Raw genomic sequence first — 25,016 nt, forward strand, 5'->3', positions numbered from 1 at the left:
CCGCGCGATGTCGACGTTCTTTAACGGCGCGAATCACGTCGATTGGACCGATGACGCAGGTGCATAAATAACTTACGTAAGATCCTTGTGCGCTCTTCTCCGATGTTGCCCTATCGTTTCTATTTATCATTTCGTCGTAATTGCGAAGTGATGACTATCAGCAGCAACGAGCTGGCTGCCATTCGCGGACTTCTCGAACGAGAACAATTCGCGTCGGCGATAAATATTAGCTTGCACAATACGCGCGCGACTTCGATCTATCGATTTCGCGCGATTTGTCACTTCGACCGGTCCCGAACAAACGTCAACCACGGGGACAAAATACTACCGTGCACACGCGCACGCCGACCAATCCAGTTTGTATATATCGCGACTTATCTCCCAATGATATGTGATACACTCCGTAATGAGTGCCGAAGTGCCTGCGGGCGGTACGACATAAATTTTGCGACTGTTTTATGTCCCGATCAATTTAACACCTGGAATCGATCGAAGGGAAGATAAGGATATAGCTATTTTCTCAGTACGAAACAATCAGATCTCTTATTAAGGTGCAATATGAGAATTTTAATATAGTAAATGACGATTTAAAAAAAAAAAAATATCTATATATATTTATATAATTTCTTTGATAAATAAAATATAAAAGAATTAGCGAATGAATATTTTCGAAATGCATTTTGCAAGGTCGAGATGAGCGTGGCTTTTGGAGCATCCCTGAATGTCCTTGCACACGATCGATATGAATTCTTCCTTCTTTCCCTAAGGATCGTAGATCTTTATGGCCCATCTTATTGTTAGTTAAAAGGTATTGACGCCAAACTCTCTGTGTTTCTGATCTCCCGCTACGATGCAGCTCAAACAAGAGAACACATGCGCGATACATATGCACACATATAATGCATATTTTGCACACATTTTCGAGAGATGGTCGGAATGTTTTTACGATTATTGCGCTTTTTGTAAATGTCCATTGTATTAAAACGTCTCGTAAATTTTTTTCAAAGAGAAAATGTTTCTTTCAGTATTTTTACATATTTAAAAATCAATACTAAAAACATAGATCTCACAGCTTACATAATAGACATTTTTCATCGATACCGGTTTAAGAAATATAGAAAGCGTAAATTGAGATTCGAATTATATAAATAAGATAATAAACATGAATTTCTTCCTTTTAGCAGTAAAAAGAACTTTAATTTGAATCAACGTGATTTTACATACAGATATTGCACCGTATAATAATGCACAATTTCTTAAAAAAAAAAAAAAAAACGTCAACGTAATTTCTTAACCGAGAATTACGGATTTGTGCTCGCAGCTGTTGTTAATAACGCAATTAGTCGCGGTGTTCTTTTCGATATAAATCATTAATAAATGTCGCGCTCGTTTTCGAAAAGGCAGCGAAAAGCGCGCGAAGAATCGTGAAAGGCGACTACGTTAGCCAATATCGATAATCATCTGCCTATAATAGATGACTCGTAGCTCGATAGAGCTTGCAGCACAAGAGACATAAGACGTTGAACTATTCAACCGCATTCGTGATTTATATAAGCGCTTCGCGCTTATAAAACGCAGTAAAAGTTCGCGAGACGTGATGATGAGATGGACGGAACGTTTGATGGTAATTATAATCTCTCGAGGCACCTCTCCAGTTTGCGCCGCTGCAAACGATGCTGTGCTTTTCTGCGCCAAGGACACGAAACGGAAACACACATTATTTGCGCTATTTTCATCCGTAGATTTAATCGATGCATTATACGCGGCGCACGTTCGCCGTAACTTGTTTCGATAATTCTTCGAGTGTCTGATTATAGATAATCTTGAGGAGACAGTCAATTGGATAGAAAAAGATATATTTTGCAATAATCTCTTTGTCCGCATTTATTGTAGTATCCCTGGTCAATTAAAGTTATATCTTATTTCGTGTCAATTGATTTTTTTTTTATCCGATAAATTAAAACCTAGTCGCGAGTTTTGAATATGTAATTTACTAAAGCTTATTCTCTTATCTGTTATATATGTATTACGACTGAAATTGTAATTGAGAAAGAGAGAGAGTTGATCAAAAGTAGTTGACCAACAGTGGCGGATATCACGATCGAGATTGCTCGATTGCAAAAGTTATAACAGTTATCTCGACCCCTGTTAATGTGGTACTTATTATATATAGTGTTAGTACTTAATATATTATAGTATATATGTATTTATTGCGGCATCATGTGATTGCCAATGTGAATTTACGCGATTAGATGCGCTGTTACATAATATATCAGCCGCAATCGCCGCGGTATAAACACACGTTTCTCTTCTTGGCAACTCGTCGAATTATTGCTCCGCACAATATAACGCTCAATTATTTACGCGCGTGCATCTTCCCATTTTTTTCTTTCTTATCTCCTTTTCTCCTCGCCAGAAATGATTACAGAAATCAGGCGTAATTTGCAGCCGCGTACTAATACATTTTGCTTATCGTTAGAGCAAATAGCGGATGACAAGTCCGAGATTCGATCGTTATCATCCTTGATTATCCGTTATTTTCGTCGATGGTCCGTTCTTGGATACAATAAACGTTTGCTTATAATAGTCGATAGGTGGTTGTCTGCACATCTCGGAGGATGCTGGAGGGTCTCCAGAGAGTCGAGGGAAAGGTGTGAGAGAGAGAAAACTGACGTCACCTCATTTGGAATGAGGTCAAATCAATGCTAAAGTCACCGCGAAACCGATCGCTATAAGCTTGTTCAACTCGCTGGTGCAAAAGATAAAACGGGATCCTGCGGAGACTTTAGATCCTCGAGAGGTCGAGGATTTTTCTCGCGAACGCGAGCGAAGATCATAGATCCGCGATTGCGTCACGAGTGTATATCTGCTCCGCGGCCTCTCGATCTTCTGCCAGCCGAGATTTACGCTCGATCGCCGCTTTACCCTTTCGCTTTATCCTGGGATCGCGATTGGGAATTTCGTAAATTATTAATGTTGCTTCGAACGCCGCTCTTTCTCGCTAGAGATATGCATCGGCTATTTGCAGCGCATAGCGATGCATTGATAATGCGTTAAGGGAATGCGGGATCTTCTAAAGAATTATTCAATAATTACGTGGCTGATTCTTTCGTATTCTTAAGAATCAAGTGAGATTAAAATTCCTAAGTGAGATCGAAGAGAAATAATCTTGAAATTTGCTTTTATTTTTACACGACGTGATTGTTATCAATATTGTACGTGATATGCAAATTGAAGAATGATTTATACTTTGCGTGTATATATATATAGAAAGTGATTTGACTATAGAGATTTTAGGTTTCTCTTTCTTATTTTATACATTTTTTGTTTGTTAATTTAAAAAGAAAGTGGGAAAGAGAAATTTTTAATTTTATTATGTACATGCAAGCAAAATATTTGTGAAAATGCTTGTTCAACAAAAAGAAAGATTAGAAATCATATTATTCTTTGGAATATTAAATTTTAAATTCTTTAAATTATCATATTATATATGTACCAGCTGAAATTCTATCAAAAATACCCAACATAAGATGATTAAGAGTGATTTTATTCATATCTTGATATACGATAAAACTATGAATATGTTACAGTTGTTGAGCATTGTTATCTATTATTATCTCGAGCACATGGGTAGTAATACATGTTATGATTGATGAAGATGTAAGAAAATATTGAGCACAATGAACTTTTCTGAAATATAAGTGGATAGATCTTATCAAAAATAAAATTTTCAATATTTATTCGATATAGCAATGTTTGATATGAGCACATACATACACACAAATATGATATATAAATCAATTAAATATTTAAAAGTCCATTCATAAATATATATAACATGATAACTGTGAAGTAAATCGAATTTTTTATCGTATTTTTCTTCCAGCAATATTTTTCTTCTTTGACATACTTGCCTAAGTAAGTTTATTTTTATTCGTCACAGCAGATCTTTTAGATTCTATTTTTAAAATAAACATGTTTGTCCAACAAAAATAAATGCTTTGACACACTTGTCTATATAAATCCACTTTTATCAATTATAATATTAATTAGGCTTTCTATTTATAAAATAAACATTTTTAATTATAATAAAAATAAGTAGTTTAACATTAAGCATTTATTTTGCTTAATGCTATTTTAAGCTAAAATATATTAATATTTTTAACATTTATCAGTCATTGGAAAAAATCTGATTCACAAACGTTTCTGTTCTTCGCACAATCGGATAAAATGTAACTTCATTCGCCTCTGAAAATTGGAGCTGCTCTCTCACCTCTCAGAACCGTCGTTACGGTTGCTATCTCGACGTGGCATCCCTTTGTCTTAGCCGGGGCACGACTTCGGCCGCATAATATGCAGAAGAGGGCCCTCGAAGAAGAGCCGGGTCGGTAGGTAGGCAACCGATCTACCAATACGAGTTAGCATCGTGTACCCGGTACGTACTAACACGAGTTTCTCAACCGGAGCTTCTCTCTATCTGCGAGGGATCTCCGGTCGTGCGGACGAGCTCGTGCTGACCTCGGGGGCTAAAGATTACGAGGGCTCTCGCCGCGGCTAGAATTCAACCTTCGCTGAAAACTTGTATACGTGCAGCCTACCTTCGTGTTCCACCTTGGGCGGACACTCGAGAGCGACCGGCTACGAAGAGATCTTATGACCGCGTATACCTTTCTGCGGGCGCATCTTTTTCCGCGAACGGGAAAACGACGAGGCAAAGAAGCGCTTCGTCGATGTTTTGTTTTACTTGCCCGTAACGTTTTCTCATTTATTTGATGATGATTGATGCGAACGCAAGAAACGATTGATCTTCTCCCGTCGAGCGTATCGATTGACATGCGGATGTTCAGAGATGTAACATAAATAGGAAGTGAAAAGAATGTAGAGAGAAAAGTCATTATATGACTATCATTCTCATTAATTTTTTATTTAGTAAGCTGGGATTATTTTAAAATTTATCTAATTTTGAATTTTTACAGAAATTCAAAAATATTGAATGGAAACATTTATTTCAGAAAATATTCTGCTGCACAATTAGTCACAAAAAGAATTGACGGTACAAAATTACACGAAAGTATACTAAAAAAAAACTCACTCTCGTGATCTACAGAAATTGAACGAACGCTTCCGTTTGATCAAGGAAATCTGCATTTCGAAACGAGCGTTTCAGTTCCCAAGTTTGGCGCCCAGCAGCAACCTTGTATCGCGTTCTTGATACCACTGTTCTTAAGGATACGTATAAGCATGCGATTTCGTGACGCTCGCCCATGGCCAATCATCTCTCCGCTGAGGGATTGATTTTTCTTTCTCATGCACCTGTCGATGCGAGCCTTCGTTCTTCTTCTGCGATCATGTGCGCCTGCACATATCGTACGCATATTACGTGGGCCGCGCGAAATGAAAGGCGAACTGGCCAGCGGGTAGATATAGGAGTATACCCACCTAGAATTATCCAGACCCCGGATCGGTCCACAATTATGTCGATTATACCGAATGGTTTTTTACAACCGCATCGTGAGCTTCGGGCCTACGTGTCAGATTCCGTATACGAATATGGTAAAAGAGAAAGACCGCTCTTTTTTTTTTATCAGCGAAAGGAATAAGGCAAGGAACGTTACTCGATCTTAGACGTTGTCACACTTTCGATGAACACGAGAGATGCAAATCACTGGTTATCGATCAATGATCTCGGGCGTCATTAATGGCGACGTCCAGGCTATTCATTGCAATCATCGATGCAATGAATACATTAGCGAGGATATTACTTAATGTTATATAGTTTGCGTTATCGCTCGACTGGCTCGTGGATAATAATTACACGGTTTTAACAATCATTATAGGGCGATCGCTTCATCTCGATGGACTAACGTGTAAGTGAGCGTAAAGCTAAAACACTGAAGGAGACCGCTTATAAATCTATCTTGCGGGAAAAAAAGGAAGAATGGGGAGGAAAGTTTTTGACAGAGAAGAGACACGTCTGGTTTCATTCTTTTTCGACGCCGCTAATAGCATTCTCTCGGCCTTATACGTGTCATTTCATGTTACAGATTTGGCACACAAGTGTCCCATTAACGTAAATACATTCCTGCAAAACCAGTTCGTATCTAAAAGCTCGATTGATCGGCGCGATGCCGTAAAACGGTCGCTTACATCAGCACGCGCTGCTACTTTAATAAGACGTGTGTACAGACTAAGCTGTAGATGGCCAATCAGGGCGCTCGTGCTATTCAATGACTGGCAAATATCCATATAGCGGCATATGGACATTAGCGTGCATAATTACTCAAGTATCTTTATAGGCTAATCTTGGTGAGGAAATTTCTCTTAATAATTAAATTGATGATTTGATATGCGAAGAGACGAGTCATTGCTGGTTAATAGAAATTATTTGAAAGAAATATAGATAAATTTGATAAAAGTAAACTGTCAGATGTTTTTGAGTTGCTTTTATCAGCTGGTATTCTGTCAAAAAATCTCAATTGGTTTAATTAATTCCATTTCTACCGTTTATCAAGTGTTTTTCACTTTAAATCCGATGATCGTGTTCTTGACGCTATTTAAATTATTTTTATTTTTACCTATTTATTTATTTATTTTTTAACGCGTAGTGACTAAGATTCTTGCTAACTGTTAACATCTTTTTATTTCTTGCTTACTTCTGTCAATTTTACATTGTTCATTAAAACAATGGTGAATGTTGTCGGAGGTATGCAGTGAATTTGATTTACTGTATTAATTTATTTTGCATTTACTTTTGGTACGTAACATTTTTTTGTTTATGAATTTATAATTAATTGTTGCGATAAATGTATTAAAATTATAATTATTTTTATGTAACTCTTTATAGATTTACTTGAAAAGGGCTGCAATGACAGCCGAAACGTTGTATTTTAACTAATTATCTACAATAAATGATTGCCAGTTTGGTCGACTTTTACCATTGAGGAAAGATTTTTATTAAATCCGAAGAGTCTATAAAAATGTTGAACAAACAGTTTAGAATCATGTTTCCTTATTTCTTTTCCTACGGTGGCAAATCTGCGTATAGACAGGACGACAGTTCCGGACGAGTGTCGGTGTGTCGGTGTCTCGACACTCCCATATATACATGTTACGCGCATATAAGTCTGGCACGAGTTACGAGCTCCGGTTCGCTTCGAGCGTGTCTCTACACGGTGTCCAGATATGGCAGTCGCACCGAACCGTCGTCTATCCTGTCCTGGGGCGAGAGTCCTTGACGCTCACCCTGTGTATGCGGCGTTCCGCGACGTATCCCACGACACCTCAACACCGAGACTTCCCCATCAGTCGTACCGGAGGAAGAAGCATTGTACGGGGAAGCCCTCGCGGCGCCTTACATAATTGAGCGACGCCCGGAGGCTTTTCACCCTCGGCCAGTCTGTCTCCCAGACCGCGCTGGACCTCATTGTGTCCGGGTTTTGTCTTCCCAAGTTGGAGACGCTTGTCGGTGGGAGCGAAGGTCGTCGGCTCGGCTCTCACACCGGAAGTAACGGGTGCTCCTGCACTCGACCGTATCGATCGGCCTGCGATTAGCGGACATTCGAAAGGTTGAGAATTTATAAAAGCGGTCTATCAATTATCGTGGAATGCATCTCGGCTTTTTAATTAGATCGCGCAAATAAAAAGAACTCGAGGAATTTACGCAGTTAGAGATATTTTCAGACACAGTTTTGCGATGATAACATATTTCTAAAATATACGTGTGTAACTTACGTAATTATATTTTTTCCTATATCGATTTAATTAATTAACAAAGATAGAGAATCTATTGCTGTGAGAGCCAATATATAATGCTTAGCAAATTTGCCAAGATGAGGAACTATGTATCTCAAATCGAGATTTATAAGTTCCTCTTCCTTCCTAACAAACCTCCTAAAATTTCCTAAAATTAATATAGACAAGAAAAATATATCGGTCCGAAAAAGTCGGCTGAATCGGGAATTAATGAATTAAGTTGATGATTTTTGGATGAATTACAATAGCAATCGTCAATGTCCATAAAAGATCAGAGCTTAATGAAGATGGCAGAATCAAGTCGTCTTAATTATCCGAGTTCGATCGTTCCAGCAGGCGCGAAATTCGATCGATTCTGGGGAAATGCGCGGAATTCGCCGGTTTCTCGAAAGCTGGACGACGCTGAAGAGTCGCCGGTTTCTTGCTCGTGCCATTTCGGTGTGTCAGTGTCTGCACCCTTCTCTCTCTCTGTTTCTTCTCTTCCTGCCTCTTTTCCGCCGCCCCACGTCGCTCGGTATGTTAATGTCATTCTTCCGAAACTTCTCGTCCTCCCGATTCGAGGTACTAGCCCAGCCAGGTTTTTCGCCACGGAAAGGATATCGCGTCTAATTGACGAGTGGCGGCGGTGCTGACATGTGTCCGAGGTGTTCGAAGCAACGTTCTGCCCGTGTCTTATTATACGCTAGACACCCCGATATTTCGGCGGATCGCGGCAAATACTCGAGGACAGAAGAAAAAGAAGTTACAACGTCGAAAAAAAGATATCATCTTGAAAATACGTAATACAAGGAATACTTGTAGAATATTTCTGACATTCTCGCTTCGTTCCGTTGATCCTATCGTAATTTGCTGAATTTAAAATCTTTTCGTCATCTCGTTCTTCGTTTTATATTTCTTCGTGACTTTAACATCAAAAAGATTTTAAGTAAATTAATCTCTCATAATTTTTGGAACAATGTAATAGCTATAATTTTATTTATTATAAACGCTCAGATTATCACAATAGAAATATTTAATTTACAAATTATTTTAAAAAAAGTGCATAAAAATATTGATTTTAAATTTGCAAACAAAATAAGCAAGTTTTGAATGGGTTGTTTTCGATAATAAATGATTATACGAATCTAATCCTTATAAATATCACCATAAATATAGCTACGTCACGGGAACAATTGCGTTTAATTGATTCGCTGGGAGGAGCGCAGCCGCCTGGTCTCGTGAACAAAGAGACTTTTCCTTTATCTTGCGGTGCGTCGCGGACAGGGAGCTCGTTAATGATCGGAAAAAGGTGCGCTCAAAAGCGACAGGTATACCTTTTGGGACGCTGTCGAGACGTGGGCGAATCCCGCCGTTTATGGAGACGCGCTACTCCAAAGATTCTATTCGTGTGTTCTAATAAGCTCTCGCTCGGCGCGAAAGGCTCACGACCGTTTAGCGCGTGGGTGAGAGTCGAAGTGAGTGAGGATGGAATAGAAAGAGAGACACAAATAAACAGAATGGAATCAAATTTATCACGTTCGAGGACATAAATTTCTTTGGCACACTTTACATACAAAAAATTAGAGTTTGGATGTACATTAAAATATTTCATCGATTTATGGACAAAGATGTCAATATAGCGTAGAGAGAGAGTAAAAATAATTAATTTTAAAAACAATTATGGAACGTGAAAATATATAGTGAAACTAGTAAATAATATTAAATTCTAATTTATTGTAGAATAAAAGGAAGAGCGAGCAAAAGGAAAATGTGTAGCTACATTCTTTGAATATATAGTTTACAACTATTAAATTAAATTTTAAAAATATTATTATAATTAGAATAAAAAGCATCTCTAAACATCTCTGTCTTATAAAAGATAAAGAGAAATATTTTTTTGACAAGAGAGAGAGAGAGAGAGAGAGAGAGAGAGAGAGAGAGAGAGAGAGAGAGAGAGAGAGAGAGAGAGAGAGAGAGAGACGAAGTGTTTGAATGCAAGAGAGAAAAAAAGGACAAATCACGAGGGAGGAATTCTGTTTTCGTGACGTCGTATCACGAGTAGTAGGTGTTTGGCCTTTCAAGTGGGTGTAGCTTCTTCGTGAGGACGGGGAATACGTTGCAACGGTGACATCATCGACCGCGTAGTCAGCTGACTCGACTTAGATGGAGCGAAAGAGCGAAGAAAAGTGCGTCGCATAATTGCGACCGCTGTCGCCGTTCTCATTATTATTATCGTCATTATCCATTAGAAACGGCCTCGCCGAACGGATGTCGACCCAGTGGTCGAGAACCCCATCTGGATGCGATTGTCAGTCGTTCGAAAATGCGTTGGTGTTAACCAGGGAGAAACAGTTGTACACTGTTTCTCTATTTTTCATCAATCTGGCGCGCGTCGATGTAGAATATTTCAAGATCAGTGATCATCATCTTAATAAGTGTATAAAGCGATCCATTTTTCAAACGATTATAATTTCAATATTCTATTCTTCATATTTAATTAATAAATCCTCAAAGTAGTCTAAAAATAATAATTAATTTTCTATAATAATTATAAATATATTAAAATATATTTTCTATAATAAATATAATTAAAAATATAATATATTTTAATAAGAATATTTTTAATATATTTATATATAAACGATTATAATTTCAATATTCTATTCTTCATATTTAATTAATAAATCCTCAAAGTAGTCTAAAAATAATAATTAATTTTCTATAATAATTAGAAATATATTAAAATATATTTTCTATAATAAATATAATTAAAAATATAATATATTTTCTTGAATTATTCATTAATCTGCAATGAAGTGCGCGCTTTCTTCTTTCTCGGATGAGGGAAAACGCTTCGAATCCTCCGACGAGATCGTACGCGAACGCGTTCTCCACGTCGATCTTCAGTGGTACCGGTGGCGAGAGTCGTCGTCGCAAGAAAGACCAAACGGTTACGAGGAATACGGGGCCGATAGTAAATTCAAGTGAGACATTGTCCCTCTCGATCCCTCCCGGTTTCAAACAGGGTGGTCCCACTGCGAGGCTGCATTCCCATCGGCCGCATAACGAGCTCTCGAGGCACTGTCTCGCTTTCTCGTTCCCTTTCAGCGGCCGCTCCTGGGTGTTCCTCGTGTCAGACAAACTGTATCTTCGCGGGGAGTAATTCCTAAATCGAATAAATTGCGTGTCGTTGACCGGCATGCGCGCACAGCTGTTCGCTTGTCAATTGCGTATGTATTCGCGAGCATCTGATTGAGGAAGATTTGAAATTATCTGGATGTTCTAGTCTTCTCTTCAATTATAGCAAAGGTTCAGATTTTATTTTTATTAATACTTTTATAAAAATAATTGTCATTTTTGTACGTCCATTTGAGTAATTTATATGTATTATATGCAAGAACTAATTAACCATTCCATCAATTTAATTGAATTTAGTTATGGTAGAAACAAAGAGTAAAAAAAATTATTGTTCAAATACAAAATCTAATTGTTACATTAAAATTATGACAAAGAAATAGATAACGATTTAATAACTTGATGTAAGTCCAATTAAAGTATATAGAGAGTTAAAGCTATAATCTAGAAGGAATAGAGACTCAATGATTACAGTTAATTAAGCAAGTATAGTATGAGTGAAGATATAGAGAACAGAGTTAATTACGATTCATCAGTCGTGCAACCGGAACTTAATCTTATATGACAATTAAACTCTATGGCGACTCTCGAGTAGCATTATTTCAGAATCTAGAATAGTAGCTGACATCGTTTTGCCTTTCGCTCACAGTGACTCGGCCGAATGGTATATTCAATGGACGATTAGGAATATTAAATCGAGTGATCGTTATTAACAGCGCATTCTCACGCGAATCTCGAAGCGATTCGCCTTGAACGCCTTGATTGTAATGAAGCAACCAATATGCCAATGTTCATTCGCAGATACAGCTCATGCGATTATAATTCAATATCGGTTTCTATTTCTTAATCTTTTTAATCGTTTGTGTTTTACAAAAATAAATCTAGGGATTATGAAGAATTTAAAAAAAAAAAATAGACTCTTGATAGATTTGGAAGAAAGCCTGGTAGCTTTACGATTTCTAAACGTGAATTTTTCATTATAAATCCAAGTTTGCATTTTGTTTTAGTAATATTTTCAACTCACATACTCAAGATTAATTTTATTTACAAATATGTGTCTTTTAAAAATTAATTAAAGCCCATAGACGTATTATATTTTGTTTCTATTTTTCATATTTCTTAAATTTCTTTGTATTACACGTGCAGGCAAAGTGGCACTTTGTGTGCGTGTTTTCTGTGCGGAAAGCGGCTGATTTCCCACGCCGCCATCTCGCGCGCAGAAAACGCGCACAAAGCCACTTTGCCTGCACTTGTAATACAAAATAGTATGTGTATCACGTGCGGATTGACAATTGTTCACTCGTGTGGGGTGGTCGCACTCGTGACCAATTGTCAACTTTCCGCACTTGATACACAATATACTATTTTAATTTTCTTCTCTAATCAATAATTATGTTCTTATCTCATTAATTTGTTTGAAGCTACACATATCTGCATCCGAAATCGTATAAGTATTTCGATTAACAGTTGCGTAAATAACAACAGATGTGTAAAGCAACGCGAGCTTTCGCGAGAAGTACTTCAGAGGGAAAAAGAAAAGAGAAAAGAAATGAAATGTAATAAATACCGGCGAGCTATATATAACTCGTAAATTTATAACTATCGATCGTAAGTCACGTGCGCCCGCGGGAGGGAGAAGAAAAAGCGAAACGCGAAGATTTCGATTCTCATTACAGATACGTCTGGGCGAATGAAACGATCCGCGCCTCGCCGACTGGAACTTTAATGGCGATTCGATTATATCCGATGCGGAAAAACGCGCGCGGTCGATCAACAGGGAGAGAAAGAGGGATAAGAAAGAGGTGGCGACCGATCGGAGGTTCGCGATCGCCATAAGGCGAGAGAGTCAATTATAATCATCGCACCTGTTAACCCAGGGAGTCGCTCGGCTCGATATATCGTAATCCTCGATAAGCGGCAGCGCTTATTGTGAGAACAACGTGATTTGATTAAAGAAAGTAATATAAAGCGCGAGAAATTTTATAACGTTGACAGTTCTGTTTGACATTATTTCGATAAAGTTTGAGGAAGTTTTTAACATGAAAAGATTCTATCTTTCCATCAATGTCCGGTTACCAGCTGCGTATTTTGGCACATTGCGCTGTATAATTTTTTTATGACAGCTGCTGGGCATCAAACATTCTTTTTAATTAAAATAATTAAATCCTGAAATAAATAAAGAAAATTCTGATTGAGTTAGATCGAAAACTGTTTCAGTCTTCTATTTAGAAAACGATGATGCGAAAAAATCATCGTCATCGTAAAGTCATCGCATTTATCTTCACGCGTCGCGTTTCTGACGCGACAATGGTCGACCTGTTTCACTTGAAATCTGCGCTCCCGAAAAGCGGCAACAAGCAAAAGCGCGAAAATAAATCAGGAGGCGGTCAGGAATAAGTGCTGAGCGATGTGCGAGAGATAAGAAGAGTCTTATTCGTTCTCGGCAAAAATCGCGCCACTGGCTTCCCTTTGCGCGCAAAGAGAGTCCGCCATTCGCCGGATTGCGCTTAATCCGATCTATGGCCTTTATTCGGGATATTCGCGAGCGTTGTCCTTTTATGAACCCTTTCGGCAGAACCTGCTGAGCAGGCGAAATCATCAATTAGCTGAAGCGAGCCGCGCGATTGCAATCATCGCGTTCTTTATGCTGCGTCATCTCAAAAAGAAGAGACGAGAGAAAGAGAGTGTGAGAAAGAGAAGAGAAACATGTATAAGATTAATGGATAAAAGCTTATTCAATATATTCTCCAGGATATTTTTTAAGAATAAACAAAAGTTCATTTGCTCGAATTATTTCCGATGATAATTATAATCGAATGACTTTTGATAATTATAAAAAAAATAATTAACTATATTTTTAAACATTTTTAATATTATACGTAAAATAATTTTTAATATACACGTACGACAATTCTGCATTAACTTGTCAAGTTTTAATCCTGCTTTGATTGCATTTTGCTATGAGAAATCCTCGGATGATCGGAATAGGGCACTCTGTATATAGATAAGAAGACTATTACTGAAAAAATACCTGCATTAACGTATCTCATTTTAACTCGCAGGCGCATTATGGTTTATCGCCTCTGAATGTGAAACCTCAAACTTCGAGTTTACGGTTAACAGAGTGCAGGACGACTCGTAAACGACGAGAAGGATAAGAGTCGGGATTCACAAAGCAATTACCCCATTATCTCCTGGAGAACCGGGCGAATTACATTAATGTATCGGCGATATCTCACTAAAGAGGAAAGGAAGAAGAAAAGCAACTACGTTCCCCTCTATCTTTCTCACACTCGTACACGCTGCATTATCTCGTCTCTTCCTCTCCAGAATCTTTCATCCTGAAAGCTGTTGTCGTCCAGGAACGAAAGAGGCACACATTCCAAAGCTGATCTCAATAAAGTAATCGATTTATAGCTGAGCGACGTATCAATGCGTACTCAATTAGAGCCGTGAATATACGCCTGTTATGGAATACATCAAGCATGTACTCGACAAATGTACTTTGTAGATGTTAAAGTGAATAGAAAAAGTTTAATTAAAAAATTTTTCTCTTCAATTTTTTTTACATGAAACCGTATCGTTAAGATTAATTAACGTTATAAAATATAATGTTCAAATTATATCAATAATTATTTTTTTTTTTATTGCGATGGATGCAAAAATCTTTATTTAATATTATATAAAATTATATTTAATAATAATATTTAAATGTTAATAAATTCTCAAAGAAAATTTAAATTTTATTAAAACTTTTACTATTTGTATATATGGTATAATTAAAAAATAGCTGTTTTTCTCAGCTATAGTACAAAAGAAAAATTATATTACATAGTATTATGACTTTGGAAAAAATTGCCTTAATAATGGGGAAATAATTCATTCGCTCCCGACATTTTTTTTGACTTGCATATTTAATCCGCTTATAACCACGGTCGTAAACAGCAAACCGCAAAAATGACTATCAAATAAAAATGAAATCACATGCTTCTCGCAAGAGCCTATTAATGTGCAACAAATTCTCCTTAACATTGTCGTGCTGTTTGTTGCAGCGCACCATATCGTTCAGCCCTATTAATTTAAGCCCGCTCGCGAGAGACACGTGTCGCCCGCATACCTTGACGTTTCTATAACTTTGCGACTTAAGCCCCTAATCTGCTGCGATTTCGTCGCGAATGTGCATTCTTTCCTTCCTCTCCCACAACAACCCCGTAAGCGGATTAGCTTCCTCAGCTCGATTTCGTGACTTTATCTGTATAAGACTTTCTCCTCTCGACGTTTTTTTCTTTCTCTACCGCGAGAATTTTTATCTTCGTTTTTAAAGGATTAAGAAGTACTCGATCGTCTTATCACGACACACGTGAAAGTCGGACAGACTTACGAGAATCACAGAAAACATAAAGTAAAGCAGGACGAAACTACTAGGATTAAAATCGGATAAAACCTAAGATAGCAATACCTTTCCATATAAGATGTATATTTTTTATCTACTTAATATCGTAAAAAAACAAATTGCATCCTTTATACATTTGACTTGTTGATCTCTCGCAATTTCTCTAGTTTTCCTACTTTTTCCTTAAAGATATTATTTTCTCTTCCTTTGAAAAAACTTTGAAAGAATCAGATCGTAAACTTTGTCTTCATATGAAGGGAAGTAATGTCTGTATGCAAGTGAATAAAAAAATATTACACTGAACAAAGTAAAAAATGATAAAAGAATAAAGAATAAAAAAGATTGAACATTCTCTTCAGCTTTAGAGAAATCTTGCTAAAATTATAATCTTCCATCAAGTAAAGCATTTGCGCGTGTAAAATACGCATGTAATCGATCGCTCGACATACTATTTTATGTTCAGTCTTAAATTATAAGTGTAGTCATTGCTTTTTTAGTAAAAAATAAAGATTTCAACAAAGCTTGCAAAACTTTTTATTACAGATACGTTTAAATACTCTACCAGATAAAAATTCATACAAACATTCTCAGTTATCATTAATAATTGCAGAGAAATTAAAACGCGAAAAATCTTAAAAGAAGGTCATCTATAAATAATGCATTATGATAAATTCAATCGTTTGTTGCAAATGAATTCTTGATGCGCAACACAAAAAGTTTGCTGTACGTAATTTATCTTGAAGATAATTAATATTGCTCGCCATGAAAAAATGCATGATACAGTATTATGTGATGTGCCAAGAACAAGATCGATATAGCATGTATAATTAAAGCATTGTATAATGAAAACAAACAAGAGACAATTGGAAACCTCTAAAGAAAATGGTGGGGGTCTCGTCGTCCTTGCAACCGGATTCAATGCAACTCGCGTGCACGTACACCATAAAAACCAGCATGCCGCCAATTTTAACGAAATTTTTTATCTTTTGATATTTAACAATATTTTAGATTAAAAATGTTCTGTGCAAAATTGTTTTATAATTTTTTTAAAAATAATCTTTTGTTAAAATTTACTCAATATAATCTCAGCCTTGCTAATTATATTTAATTTTCATTCTAATTATAAAAAGTATAAGTAAGACAAAAGAAAAGAATTAAGTAACCATTTTTAAAAAATGCAAGTATATTCAGGCATTCAGTATTTGTAACTTGAATTCTTTTACGATTACAGTGCAGAGTAGTAGCCTTCTCGTACCATATATTCAGTACCATTATGTTTTATGAATCGCAAGGAAACATAATGGGATTGTCATTTTACAGGATTTATTACAAGAAAAGATAAAAACGCAAGAATATAAAAGTTAAATCATATGTATCAAGGATTAATGTCATCAAACTTTTTTCTCTCGCTTTTGTGAAAAACTATTTAAATGTATTATTTCGAATATAAATCCTTTTGTCTTAAACGTAACTCAATTTTATGACACAAAAACTTGTAATACTTCTACTTGTAGCATTTCCATAATAAAATACAATTATGTTATATAAATATTAATACATATTTATAGAATTGAAGAATAAATAATTCACGACACACATTTCATTGCTATATAATCTTTGCAAATAAAAAAAAAATATATATTGTATATATCGTTAGAAGACACATCATACTTGAAATAAACCTTGGATTAAAGTTCCTCTCAGATATTATCGCAAAGAAACCTGGAGAATCTTCGGGATTTTTACCTGACATTCGTTCAAGGACGCTTAGGAAAAGTCAGCGGGATTCCAAGGAATCTCTTGCGTTCCGCCAGGATGAGCGATGAACATAGCAGTAGAGTTGTTCCTGAACATTTATAAGAGGCTGCCGGCAACGCCGTGATAAATCAAACCGGGGTCCGACGTAGCAGTTAGGGCATGCGAGGGTAGTGGAGGAGAAAGAGAAGGAGAGTAGGGTTGAACCGGACTCTCGTGGGGTCAGATCAACTTTCGTTGCCGTGCAGAGGAAAGGTAGGAGAGATCTTAAGACGAATGCCGGGTAGCGAAAAAAAAATTCATCTGCATTCCTAGCTATATGAAAGATGTTGCTCGTCGCTCTCGATTAATTAATGGCCTTATCATCAATTAGGACTCGAGAGTTCAACACGGCATAATAGTTTTCCGCAGCGTTTTTCTTTTCAGATATTTTGATAAATTGATGGAAAAATATTGTACTTTATTTTGCAAATGATTCTTATTACGCAATTAAATTTTCTCTAAGAAAAATCATTTTTTATAACATGATTATATAAATATATTTAACGTACAAAATACATGAACGAGAGAGGGAATGAGAGAAAGTATGCTTTCATGCAAAATTACCTTGATTCACATTACAAAAGATATTACGCGTGTTATATATTGTGACAGCCTTGACAAGTTATTATCTCAAGGATGTAGAAATTTGACCATTTTTCTGCTGAAGTTAATTTTCTTTCTTTTTGAACCAGATATAAATTGCATTAATAAAAGCAGATCACTAATGGAGTCATGCATGACTAATATATATATATATATATATATATATATATATATATATATATATATGTTTCTTTTATTTTGATTTTTAATATTAATTTATGCAATGGGTGCATCCATATGTGCATCAAATTTTTTTAATTAGATGTCCTGTTATTCATAAGTGGTATCTTATCAAACTTCTTCATCATTGAACCATAATTCTGATTATGATAATCAAGGACGGCAAACTGTTAATTATAGTTATTAACGCTGTTCTAAATGTCAGCATAATGAGATCATTATTAAAGTTTGATAAGATCACTGCGAAGAGTACACGCGGTCGAAATATATTCGATGCTGTCAATAAAGCCCCGCTTGACCCTGACTGTCCGTATACATTACTTTGAATGACTGGCGAGCTGCCAGAACAGAATGGGTCTATGTGCGCGGTAAACACGTGCGTAATGATGGGATTCTCGCTCACGCGCTCACGAGACGGACCAAAGCGCCCTTCGACAATGAAGCACCATCTTCGACGAATCCAAGGCTCTCGTGTCGATGGAGGCCCCAAATTGCCAGCCCGTCGTAAATTGGCATAATGATAGGTATCGTGCCGTACCGACAACACTCGACCCGAAGGATCGAGTTCGTGCATACGCGTCGCTGCGATCATTTGCTAGGATGCTGAGGAAAATCGACAGTTCACTTTAAGAAAGAAACTGCAAATATCTGTTCATTATGTAAAAGATCGATTTAGTTTACTGTGATAAAATCACGCAAAAAGAAAAATAAATATATATTATTGTTAATTTGTCCATTTTAACCGATTTTATTATATCAAATTTAATTTTAAATTTAATTTTTATAAATATGTTAAAAAATTAAAATATAAAGAAAGACATTTATTATATATTAAATTGAATTAATAATTAGATATATAATTCAAAAATAATTTATTAAGTATAAACACATTTTTTAATACTATTTAAAAAATAATTAAAAAATTGTATGATTAATAGATATAATGGAAAAAGTAAAATATATATAATCTTCATATACATTTCAACATAAATAAATAAAAATATTTTTTCGAGTTATAAATATTCAGTTTTTAGCACAGCACGAAAAAGCGAATTTTATGACAGATAATAAGACTTGAGAGCATCGATATTTTCGATTATTGAAACAAGGAATTCACGCGTGTTCCTTCCTTGTTCAGGGTCGGTTGGTCCATTCGTGCTCCCTCTCATCACCTGCCTCCTCGGAGCGCGATCCTACCTTGCAGCCCGCGGTCTCGTTTCGAGCCTATTGTCCGCGATGCGTTTCAAGATGCCGCCAGCGGCTTTAATGAGAATTTTAATTACCCAATCCGGCACTCTTTCTCGAGACCCGCCGACAAAACGCAAAGCCATCCGAAAAGTGATTACCTTTGCTTAAATTGCATTCAAATCTCGTGCTTTCATACCGATCTCTGGTAGGAAGAGTTTACTAATGACCTTAAATAATGTACGTAATGTACAACGCGTGTCCCCCCTTTTAAGCAATTTTATTTATTACATTTAACAATTTTATACGAGAAATATTACTCATTAAAGCTTCTTAAGAGATAACAATATGACATACATCAATAATTTCTGCTAAAACATACACTGTATATTTTAATTTAAATATCTCTTAATAAATCTCTTTTCGCGAAATACAATATACGATTAACATAATTTTTCATTCTTGTTAATGTCGTTTCTAGATCGTTGCAACCACGCGGAATATAGCATACTTTTCTCTGGTCTGTCCGTATTAATCCATGGTCTGGCATTTTCGATCATCCTTGGCGCAGGATGCTCCAACATATCGTTATGTAAATTTCGCGGAACTTTAAACATGGTTGAATGCGAATTTGATATAGTATCGTCCTTCCTATTGAAATTCGGGTATAATGCTTCCATTAACATCGATTTTCTTGCATATGTGCAATTATCGTTTGACATTATTATGGTTTTCGCCTTTGAATCAGCTGACTTAATAAAACCGGTTGAACCATTTGGCTTTCTCGAGAGAGAGCCAGCTGATCCCGAAGGATTTCTTTTATCCTTGCTCGACTTTGGCTTATCCAGATTATCTCTTTCGCAATTCTGTGATACTGAATCCTTGACGATGGAATGTTGTGTTACGATCCTAGCTGTTATATCTTTTGCATCATCCTTTTTATCTGTCTTTTTTACATCCGATATCTCTTTCGTATTTTTATCCATCGAATTTTTACATATTGCATTTTCTATTTTAGTTGTTGTAGTTTTTGAATTTGATTTTATTTGTTGTTGATCATCTATATTAGCGATTTTATTTGTATTTACGTTGTATTTTGTTTGTATTTTATTTATGATTTCCGACGACGATTTTTTTTGATTTATCATTTTTTTATTCGAAGATTCTTTAGATGAATTATTTTCTAATGTATTTGGTAACGTCAAGTTTCTTAATTTTTCTATTTCTTTAAGCGTCTCTGATATATTTTTTATATTTGATAAACTCTTCGGTCTATTTTGTTTTGATTCTTCCGATAATGTTTTTACTGACATTCCTAATTTTTCTGACTTTTTAATCGTTCCTGAAGAAGTTCTTATGAAGAAGTTTGACGAATTTGTTTGACTGGGTTGGGCTTCTCTATATTCCAACAATGACTTTTTATTTTTTTGTTTAGAATTATCTTGAGAAGCAATATTTTCAATCGATTTCTGCTTTTTTAACGTTTGCGTTGATTTCAAGGAACTTTTAAAATTCGGAGAATTTAAACTCGTAGCTTCATTTTTATGCATTTGTTGTGTATTCTTAACATCATTCTTATATTGTAATTTAACATCTGATGTCGCAACATTTTTTAGATTTTCTTTTTGCTTTAAAATATTTATTTCTTTCTCTAATTTTTTTGTCTTATCCAATTGCGGCTGTTTTAATGTCTTAATCTGCTCTCTTATTTCTGTCGCGGATGTATTCGAATCTTTTGTTATTATTGTGCCAGCTGGTGAATTTTGAATTTCTCCCTCTTGACTATTTAATTTCACTGTTGGCTGTCTCGATGATATTTTTAAAGCATAATCGATCGAAGTGTGTTTTCTTTTTTCAGTCAGTTTTAGAGTATCAGAAATATTTTCTATTTTTGATTTCGTACTGAAATTGTCACGGTTCGACTTTGGTTGCTTTAAGAAATAATTATCTTTCTTCTCTTGATTTTTATTTGATGGTATATTCTGCGCACTGTTTAATGTCTTTTTTTGCTCACCTAAATTCGTTACACCAAATGTAGATAATGGAACTGATTTTATTTGTCTAATTTCAAAATTTTTTTTATCTTCTTGTGCAGTTGACATCTGATTATCTTTAGCTTTTAAGTCATTTCTCATAATTTCAGAAATAGTACTAGAATTTCCCTTATTTGGTTTTAATCTAAATGAATACGGATAGTGAAGATTTGGCTTAGATTCTATGGATGGCTCTACAGAATTTGAATACGAAGTAAAATTGCTCGAATTATTTGTAGTTGCATCATTTATCGATTGTATTTTCTTCGTTAGCGTCGAATTTGATGTTTCCTTCCATTTTGACGGTAAAGATTCGGTAACAAGATTGTGATTCAAAGAGATTGGTTTCTTTTCATTTTGATTCGACGATGAGACGAGCGGTTTGAAATCTTTTTCCTTCTTTCTTATCTTGTTAAAAGAATCTGAAGAGGACCACCAAGGGATCATTTTTGAAGGAGTGCGATGGTCGAAAGACTTATTATTATCGCACTTGTTCGTCGAGAATTGTGCAGTATTTATCATTTTCTTGCTATTCATATTTTTAATTTCAGAATTATTTCTTTCTTCGGACAATGAGACGTCCATCATTATTTTATCAGTCGAAATATTCTTCCCTGTTTCGCGTTGGATATTGATCTGATTATCGCCTGAAGCTTCATACTCGTTAATATTTTTATTATCAGAAAATTCGTATTGTTGCTTATTAATTTTGCTGAAAGTATTCTCGCGAGCTTTCACGGTATCGTCAAGCGAATAGTAATCGTCAGAAATCAGCGATGCTGATGTCGTGTCTTTATCATATTGATATCGCGATGTTTCTCGCGGCTTCTCGACGCTACCCTTTGCAGATTCATTCTGAAAACTGGCGGATATTTGCACATTCAATATCTGACCAGCGTCAATTCCCTTCGACAGATCAGTCTCCTCGGTCTTGCTCGGCGAGTCCACGTCGTCTTTGGCGAACGGTATCCTAATCTCGATTTTGTCCATCGAGCTTACGACATCCAACCTCTCCGTTCTCGCAATGATACTCTTCAGCTCGGAAACCGGTTTGCCGTTGATTGAAAACTCAATCTGTTTAATCGGGGCGGAGTCCTCGCTAATCGAAATACGCATCGGGCCAAAGTCGCCGCGTTGCGGAGCACTTTTTACACCTCGTCGAAGCGTCGAAACGTTCCCTTGACTTTCCGCCGACTGTGAATCCTCCCTTCGATCGGATTGCACGACGACGGAGAGCTGCTTGGAGGCAGGATTCGATGATTCTAATAATCCAGGCGAGACCGAATCCACGTTAATGGACACAACGGATTCCTTTTCAGAAGGCACCATGCGCAGTTTGACTTGCGGTTGTTTTAATATCCTCGTGGTACCGCTAGTTGACGCATGCGTCGAATTCTTCCTCGCAGATGGACTCTTCGCGACGCTACTGAAGTATCGCGGTAGATCTGAGGTAGATCTTTTATCAATTGGTTGCGAATAATTATGTTTCTGCAGCGCGAAATCTTTGTCACGTTTTTCCATTTCGTCAATCTTGTCAGATTGACAACTCGATTTTTTAACTGCTGTATCTTTCGCCTTTTGTTTATGAGTTTTGATAAGCTCTTTTGTGAGTCTATGAATCTTGCGCGAATTATCAGATGTATCCACGAATTGCGATACGTCGTTACTCTTGTTCGACTTGGAGATTTTAACAGCCTTTGCTTTGGTTCTTTTCTCGATGACACTTTTCAAATCGCCAGTCACGCTTTCTATTTCTTTCAACCAATTATGTTTCTTGGGAACACTCAGCTGTTCGTTGACATTCTTCTCGAGCGGTATCGTAGCAACAGTAGAAGATGTTTTTCGTAATGTCTCTTGCGTATTTGTGCTGTTAGCTTTCCTTGGAGTGACGAAGGATTCAAGAGAATTTCTTGCCAGTACATTCTTGCTTAGTATTAAACCACCTTTGGAAATGCTTGCGAGGGAAATATTACGCATAGACTTGCTGCAATCGGCAACCAATTTCGCGTAAGATTGATTGTCGGTCTTTGAATCGCTAGTAATATTGCAATCTTGATCGGTAACTTTATTTATGGTTTTGACAATCCGTGTGACGTCGCGACGTTGTTGAAAATTGTGACATTCGACAGTGCTCACATTGTTATGCTGGATGCATCGATCAAGCGACTCGACAGTATCAGCGAGAAGAGAGGAATCATTTTCTTGTACTTCAATTGGAGCTTTACTATATTCAGTAACGTTTACAATTTTCCTAACCGAAGATGGTATCGAGAAAGTACTGAACGGACTCTTACGTATTGTATTATCGAAGTAAAGACTATCATTCCGTATACCTACGTTGGATACCTTAGATAGGTTTTCGCTGTAATCAGTTATCATCTCCGCGTACGATCGAGGATAATTTTCGACGGATGCGACGAAACTGCCATGACGATTTATGCTCTTCGTGTCATTTATTATTGGAAGGATTTGAAACGTACGTCGTTTGTTAAATCCACTGTTATTAAGATGGATATTTTGGCATGTAGAATAATGGCATGTTGTTCTTACTATACTTTCTAATGGTAACTTCTTATCCATCGATGATTTCTTTTTCAATGAAGTCACGCTCGACTTGGTTCTGCTGCGTTGTTTGCAAATTGTTTTGCTTCCTTTAGAAATGAGACGCAAATTATCTTGACGAAGCTGTTTAGAATATTTGATACCAACGTCATGATTTTTCTTTGCTATGGATAATTGATCTGTTCCTTGATATATGAACTGGCGATTTTCATAAATATCCGTATGCTGCCCATAACGGGATGGTGGGGCAGCATCTATATATTATAATAATAAAAATAATTAATTTAATTTCAAATAATAAGCACATAACGTTAGTAAGATATAATATGAAAAAAAAAATATATATATATATATATATATATACTTTTTTATTTATATAAATTTTATGAATGTATTTTGTATTTTATTTAAAAAAGTCTTAAATTATTAAATAATGATAAAGTAAGATTTTTTTGTGTGATTATTTTCAAAATAATATAACATATGTTTAATATTTATGAGTCACATTTTTATAAAAAATAGATATACATGAGGATATTTAACAAAGAATTTCAAGAAAAATTGTGAATAGATTATTTGTGTAGAGGAAACTTACTGGATGGAATATGACGAGAGACATTTATACCACGAATATGTTTTAGACGATTCATTTTAAATCGTAATCAGGGAAATGCACGCCCACACATACATTATAAGCGTAAAGAACACTCGTTCGATTTTGATCTACCACAGAAGACAACGAATTAACTAAATGATTTTTGACCAGATTTTATCCCACGCGAAAAAACATGAGCCCTGACGATCCTGTCATAGAAATGTCACAAAGACAAACGAATCACATGGTTCGCAAAGACTACTTCAAATTGCACTTTACAGATTATGTTTTATGTATATATAATACATACACATATTATATTTATTTATTTAAAATCTCTTTTTGAGATATTCCGAGATATTCTTATTTCAAATTAACATATTGTCAAATGTATTTATTTATTCGTAAATTTGATAATCAAATTGCGCGTTTGAGTTCTCAATGCGAGATATCGCGTCTTTCCTGCAGACCATTACCAGGGCGATTTTTGTTCCATCAAAAAATGTACCTGCATCGCTTTGAAAGTGTATATGTCGTCCGTCGAGGATAGATCCCGCGGATAAGAATCCGGCGCGACTTTAACACGAGACCCTTGCAATGGCACAATGGCCACGGTGGACGCGTTTATCTTTGCGATCTCCGTTTCTATGCCACTTCGACGGTTTATCCTTCCCGACTACCAGTACCAGTCGCTTTATTCATCGGCTCCTCTTCGACGGGATCTCTTTCTCTCTCTCTCTCTCTCTTGTCTGCCGCTTTTCTCGCTCAATTCCTCGACGGAACCGTCAATTTGCGATCCGCC

The 25,016-nt window shown here is 36.2% G+C and overlaps 2 protein-coding genes across 5 annotated transcripts in view; one reads left to right on the forward strand and one right to left on the reverse strand.

Moving 5' to 3' along the window:
• Egfr (epidermal growth factor receptor) overlaps positions 1 to 25,016 on the forward strand; it is a 147,357-nt gene that overhangs the window by 85,989 nt on the left and 36,352 nt on the right. The window lies entirely within an intron of this gene.
• LOC146723510 (uncharacterized) lies at positions 19,468 to 24,269 on the reverse strand. Its single transcript, XM_085481652.1, has 4 exons — positions 24,215 to 24,269; positions 21,719 to 23,873; positions 20,775 to 21,586; positions 19,468 to 20,618 (listed from the first exon to the last, which is right to left on the reverse strand). Exons 1-4 carry the CDS (start codon positions 24,267 to 24,269, stop codon positions 19,468 to 19,470), a joined length of 4,173 nt encoding a protein of 1,390 aa, XP_085337778.1.

The sequence above is a fragment of the Nylanderia fulva genome, unplaced genomic scaffold (assembly GCF_048542155.1).
Source record: "Nylanderia fulva isolate GAGA-0341 unplaced genomic scaffold, ASM4854215v1 Scaffold19, whole genome shotgun sequence".
Classification (NCBI taxonomy): domain Eukaryota; kingdom Metazoa; phylum Arthropoda; class Insecta; order Hymenoptera; family Formicidae; genus Nylanderia; species Nylanderia fulva.